This window comes from Denticeps clupeoides, chromosome 6 (genome assembly GCF_900700375.1).
Source record: "Denticeps clupeoides chromosome 6, fDenClu1.1, whole genome shotgun sequence".
NCBI classification, from domain to species: domain Eukaryota; kingdom Metazoa; phylum Chordata; class Actinopteri; order Clupeiformes; family Denticipitidae; genus Denticeps; species Denticeps clupeoides.
In genome coordinates this window covers 11,634,635-11,652,225 of record NC_041712.1, presented here as the reverse complement: position 1 = coordinate 11,652,225, position 17,591 = coordinate 11,634,635, and the positions used below count along the sequence as shown (strand labels likewise).

The window sequence follows — 17,591 nt, the reverse complement described above, 5'->3', positions numbered from 1 at the left end:
ATGGGTGCACTCCTGGCTGGACACTCACCAGTTGTGCCACAGCCTCTTCAGTAAACTCTACACAACACTTGATCACTGCCATCATCTGTACAACAGCACATTGCATCCTCGCTAAATAAGGGCAACAATAGCTAATTTTCTGTCACATTGTTAGTCTGTAATTATAGCTGCTAAATTAACCACACCGCTCTGTTTTACGCAATATTAAATGTCATTTACATTTACAGCATATATCAGACAACCTTATCCAGAGCAACTTACATTCAGTAGTTAAAGGGACAGTGGTAACTGGGGTTTGAACCTGTGACCTGACCCACAAGGCTACCACCATCGTGTGAATTAATTCTGGTTGTGAAACAGGCCAAATGCGATTTCTGTTTAACTCAAACGTGTATAAATGATTTAAGAGAGAGACCAGAAGTAGCATGATGTCTTACCCTGCCCTGATACCTCATCTTTATCCCTCGCTCCTTCTCCCTCGGTATCCAACACGTCTCAGTACCTCCGGGGTTTTTCCATTAGCGTCTGCTGAGGTTAGTCTAGGGAAAGTTCTCCCTCTGTAAGTTCATGTGTCCGTTATTATTCCTCTGATCCCGCTCTCTCACTTTCTCTGGTACATTCTCTAACCCTTGGTTCCTTCCTAAACCACTCTATTCCAGTTTTTCTTTCGATCCCCCTATCGTTTGATCCCTCCTTTCCATGCCCTCATGTCTGTGTCCTCTTCTGCTTCTTTTTTTAACCTCTCCCTCCCTTTTCTCTTCTCTCTCACTTGCTTTCTATTTCTCTCTCTCTGTTATATGCAAGTTTACAGCAGACTCGCTGACATGCACCTTTTTTCTTCCTCTCCATGATGCAGGTTAAATAAACTTTCCCTACCCGCCCCGTCTCCTCCCTTCCCCTTTTCCCCTTTTCCACTTTTCTTTCTTTCTTCTGTATTTGCCAATGTCTGGCTGTCTGTCTCTCTTCGTCTCGTTCTGACTAACACCATTCACATAAAATCACATTTCATATAGCTGTAACTGGGTGGGAGTTTTGAGAAAGAAGAATAGAATAACGTCAGCTCGCCAGACCAGCTCCATGAAAGGACGGCGAAAGTTTGGAAAGGACGAGAAAGGGGGGAAAAAAAGTCTGGAAAAAACTGCTAGCATCTAATCACTATGAGAACTATAAAAAAACACAAACAGAAATCACATGACTGCCTCTGAGAGCATTCTTTCTGTTCCATTACTCGTCCCTCCCTCTTTTTCTCCCTCCCTCCTTCTCAAGCTGGAACAGATTTGCAGTAAACGATAGCCACGGAGCTGTCGGAGAGACAAGATGAACCTCATTGCAGAATAAAATACAGGACTTTCAATTCTACGAAGTGTGAGCAAGTAAAACAGACTACTCGCAGTTGTTGTGTGTTCGTATGTGTGTGGCTGTGAGTGTGAGAAAGAGATTGTGTCTGAGTAAAGGGGTGTGTTTGGTGGCGTAGACGGAAGGTGGAGCCAATTGGCATCGCAGTGACAGGAGTTTACACTGCGGTGCTCATTCTCTACTCTTCACTCTTACCGCGTGTAAAAAAAAAAGGGAAAAAGTCATGAAAAGAATATATCACAAAATGTTATTCTTTTAACAAACATTCATTGTGCAGAAAAAGTGCATTATAACCTCAGCAAACCATAAAACTGAATTAGATGACGTCCTGAGTGGTAGAAGTTATCAGGAGATGCCTGAATTTTTTTTTAGCTTGGGTTAGCACATGGGCTTAATTTATAGACCATCAAAACCACAGCACATGGATGATCTGGTTATAATTTAAAGTAAAAGACCCTGCAGACTCCAATACAGACTCCAGTACAACCGAAATAAATGGCAGAGGTTGGGGATGCTAATATATGATCTATATAAAGATGGCTTTTTTGTGATAATTCCATGATAAATCAAATTCCCGGTCTTGATCTGTCTGATTCTGAAACATCCACACCTACATATATATATCATGATGTGATATAATCCATATATTACAGCACCTGGTTTCTATTAAAATCTGCATTTCATCCTGAGGAGTCATCTACTTCAATATATGATATACAGTATCAGTCAAAGGTTTGGATTCAACAACTCTGTGGTGGTTATGGAGACTAAGATGGAGCCATTTTGAAGGATCCAATACAATAAACATATTCAGTATTTTTGTAGCTGGGGAGATGGGAGCAGGGGAGTTTTTTTGAGGGTCACCTCTTTTTACCTTCATGTCTGATGTGTTCAATATTGTCATCATCAAAAGCCGCTTCATGAGATGCTCATTAACGTGAGTGAATGCCACGGGGCCGCTGACCCGAAAACGGAATCAGCTCTAGTCAACATGGCCTATAAACATCCGACGGCCATCTTGTTCCCTGCAAGCTCATCATTGGAAACCCTCCTTTGATGCAAGCCGTTTTTCCAGCCTGACCAATCCTCACATTGACCGCCACTATTTTTCTGGACTACCCTTACCTGCCTCTTGTTCTGAACCCAATGTTGCCGACCGAGCACCCATCCTTCGCCCTCTGGTCCATCCGCCATCGATGTTGTTGACCCACGTCTTCTGACTACTCTACCGCCTTCTCCCCTGTGCCCTGAATCCACCATGGTAACCATGAACTGTGCTATTACACTGTGCAACTCCCACCGCCGCCCAGCGGTTACACAAACTGAGCCCAGCCAGCGAGCCACTCACTCCCCGACCCTCGTGGCCACCCAGCACTTCCCCAAGCGCCTGTGTCTGGCTGCCCATCGCGTTCCTGCTACTCTTCCATGCCCAAGGGGTCCTGTTGGTGCGCCTTGTCCTCGGCCCTGACAGCGAATGATAAGAAAGTGTTCAGCATAAACCTTCAGGACTGTCGGAAAAACCTCCCCGTTGTCTGACTGGTGGAGAGAAGCCAAGATGTTGTGTTATTTCATAATCCAGTGTCTTCAAACCAATCACTTTCACTTCAATTTTGTCCTTTAATGTAAAAAATGCAAGACCTATATATAAGGACGTGTGTCCAAAAGTTTGACTGTTAGTGCACTTAAAAACAATATATTGTGATGTGTTTTTGTGTTGCCGTGATATGGAAAGGCTCTCCCCTCTTTTCTTTACATTCCATTCTTTTGCACTTTCACCCCAGAAGCTGCAGTCTTGTCTCTAAATTCTCACTTTCCCAACCGGCCTCCATCATTCCACCCAGACAGAAAGAATGGTAGAAATGTGCCGCGCCCAGCCTTCATTCATCCCAAAGGACACTGCAGTCCCTCCATCTTCCTATTTCTGTGCTGCGTTCTCCCTCTGCCTTAATCCGCCTTTCATGCTCTGCCCTTATAGACTTTATTATTTCTTTCCCCCCCAGACCAGCCCCCTTCGCTAAATTTGGATCAACAGTCAGCGCCTGAGCGCCTGACCATCATCATTTATGACATAACAGGAAATAACAGGAGCAACACAACACGCCAGCTAATGGGCGGCGGCCTGTTTCATAAAAACTTTTCAGACACGTTATTTCACTGGCTGTGGTCATGCAAGCATTTTGCAACTCTTTTGTAACACTGCATAAAATAAATTCTTACACTGTCTGACCCACGGATGGATGCACGGGGTCAAACATTCTTCCCATTCTTTCCCTCTGGCGCCGCCTGAATGCCGGAGAGAGGCCGCAATTCCCAGGCAGCTGCATCACGGACCACGTTGTGATGCACGCGTGTAATGCACTGGTCCTAAAAAATTCATCGCCAGCGGACACATGTCACATCAGGATCAATGGGACAGTAACCGGGACCGCATCTGCTGATCACTCACACACACGGTACACATGGCCACTGACAGGTCAACAGAGGGGCTACGTACCGGTGCGTATCAGGTATTACGCCTGGCACGCGGCTTCAAGCTCGTCTTCCCTCACCCATGCCAAACGTCATTTGTACCTAAGATTAAGCCTATACGTTCTCCCTTATCCTACTTGAAACATACACTCACTCACCTCTTATCTAATCCATGGTATCTGTCGCAGTAAATCTAACTAGTCTGTCTGTGTGTGTGTGTGTGTGTGTGTGTGTTCCAGATGGACCTTTTGAGTCTCAGAAGCACGTGGACATCCGGAAAAGTGGCGCCGTCACTCTTCACAAACACAGATCACCACACCGCTAAGTTTTGCACGTAACGGCGTCTCAGAAGCGGCCAATTCACGGTATGAATACGGGAACATCAAACATCATTCATATTTCAACGAGTTACATGCGCAATAGTGCCGAGCCACCAAGCATGCACTGACACACACGCACATACACACACACACACACACACTCACACACACACACAGCAGAGACACCCCACTGCACTCTTTATACACATGAGTAGTGTGTAAAACAGCTTGGCCTCGTATTACCGTAGTCCCTGTCAGGGCAGGGGTCATTTCTATTATTTATGAACTGGGAGGGATGTGAACAGCGTTAAAGACGCTTCGCGATTTCAGAAGCATACGGTTTCCCCACCTTCCTACCCCAAAATGCTGCTTGCTGTTTATCAGGTCCTTTGTGCCTCATGCAACCGCCTCCCACATCTGTTTAGATAGAAAGTGTTAACACGCGCCTCACACCGTGCATATGGAACCGGCTGATGGGTTAGTGTGACCTATGAATGCCAAGGGTCACCAAAAAGGCAAAAAAAGTAGGGGACAAAGGCCACAGAGTTGAAATTGACTGTGATATGTTAAATTCCTGAGTTAAAAACATCACTCTTAATGATCCCTTCCCTCAAATGAAGCCAGTGGCAAATAATCACATCTGGCAAAAAAAAGGTCTTTGTATTATTACAATACAATACATTTGTATTATTACTAACTTTATATTATGAATAATGCAGGTAGAATTAAAATGACCAGCATCGGCAGCATCGTTTATCATGCTACAGGCAACATTCTAGAATCTGATGCATCTCTTTACATTCATACATCTATGCCTTGTAAGTAACATTTTGCAGCTTCATTAATCCAGTTTGTATACGTTTAAACGAATAAGCGACAGCTAACAACAGAACATAACCAACGGTTCTGGACAATCCTGGAATTGTATATTATCCCTCAATTGTGGCAAGATGGATGCAAAATCCATTTCAAATTGTCAGCATTGATGGCTTAGGCAGTTTAATTTAGCAGGACAATTTGATGACATCAATCGCTTTTCACCAGTTCATTCAGTTCCCCCTCCAGAACCCATTAACAGAATAAACGTCAGTAGAAACATGGCGAGCCAGTCATTAATGGTTCCCTGCATGCCCTGCAGCAAAGCCAGGGTTGACTTACAAACATGACCGGGAACAGCTCACAAACTTTTTGAGGTTTAAGGTTAAGTTCCTTGGTGTTTCTTACTACTTTACTTATCTGTGGAATGTGTGGAGGGGGACTTTGCGAGGCCAAGCTGGGTACACACAAAATGATCCAGACTAAGGGATGGTGCAACGCACGGTTGCCATACCTACCGTCTCAGTCTCCATGGTGCTGGTGGTGTGTTTGGGATAAATGAAAGACGTGTGTTAAGTGCAGCTCAAACCACAGTCACGTGGGCAGATGAAAAAAATGAAAAAGGAAACCAGATCGAATCCAAAATGCTGGTGAATAACCAAACACTTCAGCTGTAGGGTGGAGAGAAAGGGCCCAACTCATTCTTCCAAAATGACTCGCGGCTAAACGATTCCCACACACGAGAGGCCAAATTCATCCGAACACTGCAGCTGCGGCACACACCACATACGTCTACACAAACACGTACCAAAGCCTGTTCACGAAGCTGAGATCGATGAGCTATGGCAGCCATTCAACCAGCGCCGCAATTCTCACCACTCAGGGAAACTTTGGCATCCTACTGCATAGCGTTATGGTTTTAAATGATAATGCATTTTGATGAAAGTGTCGGGTGGCTAGACTTCATCTTCACGTGATGAGCATACGGTGTACGGTTTAACCCGTCACCCTTGGTGAGCAGTGGGCAGCCAGTGTGCTTACCTTCTTCACCATCCTCACTCACCAGAGACCACCCGTGTACGACTCCTCATCCTGCTCATACAGCATGTTTCACCAATATGGCGGGAATTTAACACAAGCACACGCTATAACAGGCTATAACACACCTTTCCCCTGGAGAGAAACACAGTAGGCCTTCATTACAACGTTCTGGAACATTTTAACGCGCAGAGTACTTACACGTACACGAAATGAACACTTTCCCGCCGAAATAATGAACTTGGGCCCCTAATTGGCCGCCATACAAGGCGCGTAGTAACACAATCGACAGTAATTAGTCACCAAAGACCCGCTGGTAATTAGAACCGAACCGGCCGAGCGTGAACGCGGGACCCGACGCGGTCTGAACAACAACGAGAACAAAAAAAGAACTTTATAACAACGAGCCCTTGTTATAAACGTCCTACCTGCAGGAAGGGCGCGTCTCGGTGCTCGTCCCCGCGTGTCCCCGCCGCAGAGTCTCGAAATGCGCGAAGACTGTGCGGGTTTCCTGCAGATGTTGGTCAGAGGACGGCCAACAACTTCACACACACACACACACACACACACACCGTGCGGTCAGGATGCGCTACGGATAACACCCTCCTCCTCCGCGTCCTCTGGCCAGGGCGCCTGCGTCATGTCCAGCTCAACGAGCAGATGCCGAGCTTTTTAAATATTAAGCAGCCTGGCCTGGCACCACGATCATCAAGTTTCATACTGAGAAGAAAGTCTAGACTGACTTTATGCATATCTTTATACATTTTACATTTTACTTACAGTCAGTAGTTACACTCAGTAGACACAATGGTAGTAAGTGGGGTTTGACTTTGTGACTTTGTGACTGTGACTTTGTGGTCTTCTGGTTCATAGGCTTCTACACACACACACGCACACACATATATATACAGTACAGGCCAAAAGTTTGGACACACCTTCTCATTCAATTTCTTTATTTTCATGACCATTTACGTTGGTAGATTCTCACTGAAGGCATCAAAACTATGAATGAACACATGTGGAGTTATGTACTCAACAAAAAAAGGTGAAATAACTGAAAACATGTTTTATATTCTAGTTTCTTCAAAATAGCCACCCTTTGCTCTGATTACTGCTTTGCACACGCTTGGTATTCTCTCGATGAGCTTCAAGAGGTCGTCACCTGAAATGCTTTTCCAACAGTCTTGAAGGAGTTCCCAGAGTTGTTTAGCACTTATATATATTTTTTTTTTCATAGAAAAACCTCAGAGGGGTTTAAAGTGCTAAACAACAATGTCTTTAAGGATGGGTTAATTTGTTGTTTTATATTTTCATACAGAATTTTTCATAGAAAAACCTTAGAGGGGTATATATATATATTTAAAAATTGAGGTTTTATCTTAGAAAATATTAATCCAGGGGAAAACAGTGTCTTTAAGGATGGGTTAATTTCGTAGAAAACCTTATATATATATATTTGAAAATATCTACGAAAAACCTTATAATTCATACGGAAAAAAACCTTATAATTCATACGGAATTTATAAAACAACAAATTAACCCATCCTTAAAGACATTGTTTTCCCCTGGATTAATATTTTCTCAGATAAAACCTCAATTTTTAAATTAAAACTGAGCACACTGTATTCTCTTCGGGGCGTGTCGCCCTCTTGCGGTAGCCCTCTTGGATGGCAGCTCACTATGTTTTTATTCAACTTTTTTCATTAAACAATAAATGTATACAAATCTTAGCAATCCTCGTCGTCCTGTCTATCGTAAACTGCAACAATACTGAAAAAAACAATAGTACCAACATATTATGGAACCAACATCTCTTAAGGTTCAAGGAAAGCATTCATTTAGACTCTTTTTCTTCTAGGTGGTGGAATGAACTTCCACTATGTGTTCGAACAGCCGAGTCATTAAAGATCCTCAGACGCAAGCTAATGAACTTAATTTTTTAAGGAAGTACTTAGACTAAAAAGAGATACGTATATTTACCAAAACAGGGGATGAGTGGGCTCTGAGATATTGAGATGATAGTATTTACAGATTGGGTTCTACTGAACCAAATGATGGACATTTTAAAGCACTTGTGTAAGTCACTCTGCCTAATGCTGTACATGTCTCCAGTCAGACTCCTGAATGTATCCTCTGTCTAGATGCAGAAATTTGATCAAGTGGAATGGAAATATTTATTTGCAACTTTAGAAAAATTCAATTTTGGATACAAATTTATTTCATGGATAAAACTATTATATCTGTGCCCTTATGCTTCTATTCTTACTAATTTACAACAGTCACAACCCTTCAACCTTCAACGGGGAACACGTCAAGGGTGCCCGTTAAGTCCATTACTTTTTGATCTGGCTATAGAACCACTTGCTATCGCACTCCGAAGTTTTGAGGCCGTTTCAGGTATATGGAGGAGAGGAGTTCAGCATAAAGTGTCCCTGTACGCAGACGACCTGCTGATTTTTGTGTCAAACCCAAAAACCCATTTTTCAGGATACAAATTAAAAAAAGATGCACAAAAGTGAGTTGTTCCCTGTTGATGGGGCACCAGCTTCTGAATATTCTAATTTCCCATTTAAAATAGCACAAGATCAATTTACTTACCTAGGTATAACAGTTACAAGGAAACACAAATGACTCTTAAAAGAAAATGCTCTTACACTATTAAATAATACAAAACAGTCCTTAACACAATGGTCCCCTCTTTCTAAGTCTTTAGTGGGAAGAATTAATTCAGTTAAAATGAACGTTTTTGTTCCAGTCAATACCTACCTTTATCCACAAATCTTTTTTTGATTCTTTAGATTCAGATATATCATCTTATATATGGAGAGGAAAACACCCTCGTTTGAATAAAGCTCATCTCCAGAAATCTAGGAATTATGGAGGTCTGGCTTTGCCTAATTTCCGTTATTACTATTGGGTAGCTAATATACGCTGTATTGCATTTTGATTCTATTCCCAAAACAAAGATAATTGTCCATCCTGGGTGCCATTGGAATTGAATTCAGTTAAAGAGATTTCTGTTTTGGCACTTCTTGGATCTCCACTTCCTGTAGGCCAAAACAAGTCAATTGATAATATAGTTGTTTGGCATACTGTGAGAGTATGGGCTCATATGAGAAAACACTTCGATCTAACTAATTTCTCTCTTCAATTATATTAAATTATATAAAATCATCTCTTTCAATCAACTTTATCCAACCCTGTATATTATGACTGGTATAGGAAGGGAATTGTGTGTTTTAATTACTTGTTTTTTGACAATATCTTTGCATCTTTTACTCAACTTTCTGATAAATTTAATCTCCCACATACACATTTTTTTTAGATATCTGCAGATTAGACACTTTCTTCAATCTCAAATGCAGAATTTCTCTGAGACACCAGCTATGAATACAGCTGATTTTTTTACTTCGCAACCAACGCCTAAAGGGTTAATATCCTTTATTTATGACAAACTGGCTGGTATGAAATGTCCCTTTATTAATAGAATCAAAACTGCTTGGGGAAGTCATAATGTGAGGACACATGGGACTCAATATTTAAACTGGTGAATTCATGTGCTTTATATGCCCGTCAATGTCTTTTACAGTGTAAAATTGTACACAGAGTTCATATATCCAAAGTCAAACTATCGCATATTTACCCTAATGTGGATCCCTGCTGTGATAAATGTGGAAGTGAGGATGCTGCACTTATCCATATGTATTGGTTGTGTCCTAGCCTTGAAAAATATTGGGGGGAGATATTTGAAACCCTTTCTTCTGTCCTCAAACAGCGTATACAACCTAATCCTTTGATTGTGCTTTTTGGCATCAGTGATGATGCACTTCTGACCCCGGTAAAATGCCGGACAGTATCTTTTTCTTCCCTTTTAGCCAGACATGCAGTCTTATGTTGTTGGGTTTAGAAGTGCACACGTTATTATCATTATTGTCTTTTGAATATTGTTGAACACGTTATTATCATTATATGTTCATCGTCATTTTTCCTATAATACTCTACTGCAATGTTACCCGATCTTTGTATGTAACTCTTACAGAATTGATTTTGTTGTTGACTTTCTCTTGCTTAAAAAATAATGCTGTACGTGTGAATGTGAATATGGAACTGTTCGTATAATAATTTAATTGGAGAGCATGATCTACCACCAGATGGCGCTGCTGAACGCCCAGGTCCGCGGCGACCTCCTGTGACCCCCCAAGACAGCGACAACAGGGATAACAGCGCCATCTACTGGAGTCTAGATGTTACGACAAAAGCTTTAACCAAAAAAAAAACATTCTGTCTTGACAGAATGTGGTTCTGAAGACCTATGTATTTTCGGTAATTAAGCAATTGATGGGGATCTTTTTCATTATTAATTGTATTAACATAAACAAGTAACAGATCTCACAGTCTTTATTAAAATTGACAGAAGAAAATGACAGGCAAAAGCACTCCACTTTTCTTTATCTGTCTTTTTTCATTGATGTCCAAACAAGGCAGGTGAGTTGATCCATATTTCAATAAGGTTTACTCGTGACATGAAGCCGGAGTGGAGGCTGAGGAGATGTTCCTGGACACTTCAGTGATGCTCAACAACATTGGAGCGATTCATTCTGTACAATATAGATATGAAGAGACAGTGGAAGAGAATGTAAATACACGCCCCTGTACTCCTACCCAGGATTCACGTGAAGTCAAGAAGACAAATCACAGGGCCTTATTCGCTGACGGATGAACTGTCGCCAGAGTTGTTTCGACATTTTCCGTGGGAGGGGCTCCCACAGTTCACGGCTGGCAGTGTATGCCCTATGCTTGTGTCACTGTGTGGAACAAACATTTTGACGGTACCCAGATACTCTGAGTCTTTGTGCAGGATTCCACATCATCACACTACACTACACTACAACAGATCTAGATCTCTAACAGGCACAAGGAATAACAATATATCAAATTGTCTTAGGCTGGTTTACCAGACATAGCTAAAATGGATCTCAAGTTTTATTGGTAAGGTAGCACTGTCACACATGGCCCCATAAAATATCAGTGTTTTTGTGTGCAAGTCTATAGAGTCACAAAATAAATCTTTAGATTCAGTGGTGCTTATATATTTTTTTAATGATGCCACCTCTGTAAATAGTTGACTCTCTTAAGCCACCCTCATGACTGGCATTAGAAAAACAATAGTGTACACAAGGGCCATTTTTTGCCTAATATCATTATTTTTATTATTATTCAATGTCACTGACAGAGTCACTGAGTACTTCAGTCAGACTCAGTAATAGATAAATATGTAGATACATCTTTACAGTTACAGAAATACAACGACCAAGACTTAAGTCATATATCTTAAAACACAGAATGTACCTGAATGTCCCTTGCTTATGAAGTGATTGTCATTGTGGTACACAGCGCACACAAGCAATAACCTTAGTGAGCAGTGGGCAGCCATGACAGGCACCCGGGGAGCAGTGTGTGGGGACAGTGCTTTGCTCAGTGGCACCTTGGCAACCTTCAGATTACAGGTCCACTTCCTTACCCACTAGGCCACTGCTCCCAGTCCTAGTGCTTTCAGTCTACATTCTGATGCATATGTTTAGTTTACTTGTATTATGATTATTATTAGTACATTAAATTTACATACAGTACAGGCCAAAAGCTTCTCCTTTAATGTGTTTTCTTTATTTTCATGACCTTTCACATTGGTAGATTCTCACCAAAGGCATCAAAACTATGAATGAACACATGTGGAGTTATGTACTTAACAAAAAGTGGAGACCTGGACTCCAAAGTCACCGAACTCCTTCAAGACTGTTGGAAAACCATTTCAGGTGACGACCTCTTGAAGCTCATTGAGAGAATGCCAAGAGTGTGCAAAGCAGTAATCAGAGCAAAGGGCGGATATTTTGAAGAAACTAGAATATAAAACATGTTTTCAGTTATTTCACCTTTTTTTGTTAAGTACATAACTCCACATGTGTTCATTCATAGTTTGATGCCTTCAGTGAGAATCTATCAATGTAAAAGGTCATGAAAATAAAGAAAACATATTGAATGAGAAGGTGTGTCTGAACTTGTGGCCTGTTCTGTATATGTACAGAATATACTGCAAATTAGAATGAAAATTGTCATACTAAACAGAAACTATATGAATAAAAAACATAAAAATTAAGACAAAATGTGATTATTAAGAACATGCACAAACAGAAAGAAATAGATCAAACATTGCACAGGCAGTTTGTTGCTCTTAATGGGATGGAGGGAAGACAGATAAATTATAAATAAATAAATAAATAAATAAATAAATAAATAAATAAATAAATAGATAGATAAATAAATAAATAAATAAATGAATGAATAAAGAGTGAGTCAGAAGAATTCAGTACGAATGACTTCGCTATCAAATATCCATTCCATCCTGACCTTTCAACATGTGCTTTGGTTACATAGTAAACAAACTATGACCAGCCAAATTTGTCAAATTTGTCAGTCACACAGAATGAATAATTGCAATAAGGCCTCAGGACCCATTTCAACATCTCTCTCTGTCCTCGTAGTCATTTCCTGTTTGGTTTTCAAAATGATGCCTGTTCATATGAATCTGGCTTCTGGGCTTTTAAAGGCAGCTGTGCACAGAACAGCTGATTATTCATTAACTACACCAGAGCGTCAGGCAGCTTGTTAGTCTCCCATTTCAAATATCGCACACAGATAAGACCCTGGGAGAGCATCTCACACACCTGGACACTTACCATGTGTCCTTCCCAATACACACACACACATGCACTGCACTGTACTTGAACTCTGTGACATCATTTGTCTTCATCCATTTACTGATAATTAGCAAGAGCGGGGGAACTCCGAGGAAATTGAAGAGAATGGTTTTAATTAACATCGCCGGGGCGCAGATGTTTTACAGCCAGCTTCATATGTTCAGCCACGACCCAGCAGTTTACAGCCCCTTCCGCGCCGCATTTTCTGTGTGCAAAGCAAACCCTTAAAACGGCACCTCACCTCTCTGTTGTTACATCATTATCTTATATCTGCCAGAGCAGAACACGCATAAAGCACGCAGCACGGTTTTAATTATGTGTGTTCATTTAATGGAGCTGTATGTTTCACAATAGTTTATAGCACTAATGCTTTAAAAATGTCATTGAATAATTATACTAATTATCTACATTTTTGTATGTTATCCATTTGAAAAAAAGGCTTTTTGGCAAATAGTCACTCAAGAATACACACACACACACACTGTGGCAGCTCTCTTACCTGTCAACTAAGTTATGCAAAAACATACACTTCATCCAAGTGTATTTGATACATTTGCATTAGATTTTCTTATTCATCCAGTGCTCTTTTTGATTGAAATATCCTTCTAGATGTCCTTGTTGCATATTGCATATTCCCGAATAGACAGAAGAATGCATAAATCTATCCGGGGTTTGTGACCATGAGCTTTGCACTCGCTGCTTTGGCTGTACAAATTACAGGTCTATTTCACCGACGGTATGGACAAACTGTAAATAGAGCCATCATGTTTAGGAGGCTCATGATGAAGACCGAGCCGTGGTCAGTAGGTGTGTGAGGAGGCTGTGGGTTGTCAGAGGCTCTTGAGTTTGTACAGTTGGTCGCCTGACACAATCTATTTACATGTGTTATGACAGGCGTCTTCGCTTTCATTCGTCTAGGAGCAGAACCGCTGTTCCCTCCGAGTACCAACTGTCTCCACATTAGGCGACGCAGACAGATCAGGCCCGAGCACGAACAATAATTGTTTAATTTATAGGGTCGAAACCTTACAGGACGGGCATATAGCACCGGAGACAGGATTATGAGGGTCGTGGACACTTGTGGTGGAGAGCATCCAGCTGACTCGCCCCCAGGGACCCGTCTGTTTTCCCGCACTTTGCCTTCAAATATGAGAGCCTTGTGAGGAGGGCGGCCGGACCAGGCGATGGATGCAGCAGCAAAAAAGGAAAACTGTCTGTCTGTTCTGGATATAGAATTTTGTTCTTTTTAAAGGATCCAGATGAACTGACGCTCTTGCAAATAGGTAAGTGTGAGATATGAATAATTAAAGACACTCGAGAGCGTAGGCCTATTCCTGAATTAAGCAACAGTACAAATTATTCACGTCAGTCTGTTTGTCAGCATGTATGATAACCCACCACTTTCCATTTTTTATCTCTGAGACAGAAGGTATTTTTTCTTTTTTTAACACAGACTGCAAAAAAATCTGAAAGGTTACTGCTTTAAGATTGACAGCATGTTCACTGATGACTAAATAAGTTTTTATTCTAACCATTGCTTAATTAGGATCAAGTTCACTTAACTTTATATTCAGCAGGTTGATATTTATTTTATATTTAACGAAAGGCAGAAATTAACAACTGTAACAGCAAATTAGAATTTTTTTCTTTGCACATTGAATTATGTCACGTTTTACTGCAGTGACATGTCGAAACACATCAATGCAATTTTACAAGAAAGAAAGGAAGAAAGAAACTGATCATATTTTCACAGGAAGCAAAATTCTTATTGAATTTCCTCCATGCGCTGTGATAAAAAAAAAATGGACTTATCTGAAGGACCACACCCTCTGATAAATATAGGCAGTACATCAAACAATGTGAGCAAACCAGTCGGCCTCCTTCTCTTAATGAGTTCTGTGGGTTTACAGCCGCCACTCTGATTGGCTACGTTTCCCTCTAAATCAGAATTAGAGAGACAAATGTTAATTGCTCCTTTGATGGACTTTCATCCTGGCCAGGCAATAATGGCCTGGATGCTGCATTTAAACATCTGGCAGGAGTAAAAAGGGCGGGTGGGAATGACTTTTATGGTGCTCCTCTGAAGCAGCAGCTATGAAGGATGAACGTTCGTTTGGCAGCCTGTTTGCATAGCAGCAGACTCCTGGTACAGTCCAGGTTTAATCTTCAAAGGGATTTTATCCCAATTGAATAAACCAAACACCAATCAAGTTCTCACCTTGGAGAATCCAAGCATTTCACCCGCAGTGGCGTGCTTCCTTGTACAGACTGTTTCCAGTAACATTACAATATTTTCTTCCGTCTGTCTAACAGTACCTGGAGGACAATGTCTAAAGACTCCAAATGTCAACCTGGAGAAACGTGGAGAATCGTGCATCAAACTTCTCAGGTGATGGTTCCGGCTCTGCGATACCTTTGATCAGTCAGGAAAATGAACACCACATGCTCTTCTCAAATGTCCAACACAACCACAGATCCACTTGGGGACACCAGGTTTGGGAAGTTGTCCTAATTGTTCTAGTAACTGGTCCTCTCTCCATTATTACCATCGTGGCTAACCTCCTTGTAGTCATCTCCTTCCGGGTCAATGCAGAACTACGTACCACCAGCAACTACTACCTGCTGAGTCTTGCTGTGGCAGATCTGATTTTGGGTACAGTGTCCATGAACCTCTACTCCTCCTACATGATCACTGGCCGCTGGACCTTGGGACATCTGGCGTGCGACTTATGGTTGGCTGTGGACTACGTAGCCAGTAACGCCTCAGTCATGAACCTCCTGGTGATCAGCTTCGACCGGTACTTCTCTGTGACTCGTCCCTTGACATATCGGGCCAAGCGGACACCAAAACGAGCAGCACTCCTTATCGCACTGGCATGGATGGTGTCCTTCATCCTGTGGGGACCAGCTATCCTGTTCTGGCCTTATGTTGTTGGACGAAAGCAGGTGAGGGAGGACCATGACTGCTCCATCCCTTTCCTTAAGGTTCCAGTGCTTGCTTATGGCACTGCCATTGCTGCTTTTTATCTTCCGGTAAGCATCATGATCATCCTGTACTGGAGGATATACTGGGAGATTGAGAATCGTGCCAAAGGCCTTGCAGTACTTCTGGGCTCTGTGAACAGCGGAGGGACTCCAGAAGGATCCGACAGGAGATCCACATATCCAAGCAGCACTCAAAGCAGCATCAGAGACCCCATAGAGTTGCAGTTGGAGAGAAGGTGGGAGGGTCCTAGGGACTGTATCCCAGGAATGCAGGGGACCCCTCAAACTGATAAGGTGCAAGGGGTGCTGGCCCTGGCAGCTCAAAGGTGTGACGGGAGTATCCCAACAGTGTGTAATGACCATGAAGAGGAGGATGATAATGCAATGGCCTCATCATCCACAGAGGATGAAATGGAGCAAGAGGTCAGACATCCTGCCTGCGCACTGAAGCTGGAAGAACTGCAGGATCCAGCAAGCCAGTGTCGCAGGATCAAGATCTCGCCTAGAGCAGCTGTCCACATGACAGAAGTGTCATCCAACCAGTCGTCACCAAAAAGATGCAGGATGCTGGATCAAAGCCCTTTCAAAAATCACAAAGGCAAGCGACGGAGGAACATGATCATCAGGGAGAAGAAAGCGGCTCGGACGTTGAGTGCCATCTTGCTGGCCTTCATTCTGACCTGGACACCGTACAACATCATGGTGCTGGCATCCGTCTCCTACTGCGTGCCGGAGAAGCTGTGGCAGATAGGCTACTGGCTGTGCTACATCAACAGCACGGTCAACCCTGTATGCTATGCCCTCTGCAACAAATCCTTCCGGGTCACCTTCAAGATGCTGCTGCTCTGCCGTCCAGGCGACTGCAGGAGGTTGGAGAACAGCAGGTGCAGCTATCACGCCTCCGTTAGGGTGCAGAAGACCTGCAGCACCGTCTGAACTCCTCTGATGAATGCATCCTCTTATGCAAATGTAAGCATAATGCCACTGTACCTGAAGCTTTTAAACACATCCACTAGGGGGGAAACGGGTTTATTTCTGAAAGAGCCAGCAGACACCCGTTCAAGTACTCACTCCACGGGTGAGGGTTGTGAGGGTTTCAAATCCAATATAAGACTTGAAGTAAATTCATCTTCCCCTGGTGCCTTACAACAAACTAGCCTGCTTCATAGCAACAGCAGTTCCCCCCACCCCTTTCCTGCTGGCCATGATCTTTCTCTTATGCCTTCTCTCAACTTCACATCAGTAAAAGTCAAAGTAAAAGCCCACTTTATGATGTTTATTGAAACTCTGTGGTTGTATGCTTTTACATTTGCATGAACTAGACATGTCCACCCGTCTCATATATAAAACCTCTCACTTAATGCTCAGGCCGTACGTCTGTGGAGCTTGTTTTATTGTGTACACGTCTTTTAAAAATCTGGAGCAGCGGGAGTCTCCTCTGAACATGTGCCTGTAAAGTGTCTGTGGAGCAGCTCTTTTTCCTGTGATGACAATAAGACAGCTTTGCAAATTGTTAAAATGGGGACTACACACACCACACACACACACACCACACACACACACAACACACACACACCACACACACAACAAAAAGTTACACACAGATTAACACTTCTGAACACCAAATTAAACATTCACTGTCCTAGAGAAAGCAATACTAATGAGCAGCTTTTCAGTGCCAAGAATTTTATTTTCCTTGAGGGAGAAGCAAAAAAAAAAAAAAAAAAAAAAAAAAAAAAACTGTACCGTAAAACATTCCATAATGAAACAAAGTAAACCTAAAAAAATTTAAATCAAACAAAATGAAATTGACATAATATGGGTAAACCTTTATAACCAATGGCCACTTTGT

General features: G+C 42.2%; 1 protein-coding gene and 1 pseudogene across 3 annotated transcripts in view; one reads left to right on the top strand and one right to left on the bottom strand.

Annotated features, from left to right (window-relative positions):
- Nucleotides 1–6,553, bottom strand: part of LOC114792620 (unconventional myosin-Ic-like) — a 30,740-nt gene extending 24,187 nt beyond the window's left edge. The window contains exon 1 of one of the 3 annotated variants that reach the window (XM_028983934.1): nt 6,428–6,553. Coding sequence is in view for 2 of the 3 variants with exons in the window: in XM_028983931.1 (XP_028839764.1) it covers nt 438–455 (18 nt within the window). In the remaining variant the exon portion in view is untranslated. Of the gene's footprint in view, nt 1–437; nt 868–5,479; nt 5,499–6,427 lie in introns of those variants that run through there. The other 2 variants (XM_028983932.1, XM_028983931.1) reach the window with 2 other exon arrangements.
- Nucleotides 6,554–15,185: 8,632 nt separating this feature from the next.
- Nucleotides 15,186–16,675, top strand: LOC114792725 (muscarinic acetylcholine receptor M1-like; annotated as a pseudogene).
- Nucleotides 16,676–17,591: the final 916 nt, after the last annotated feature.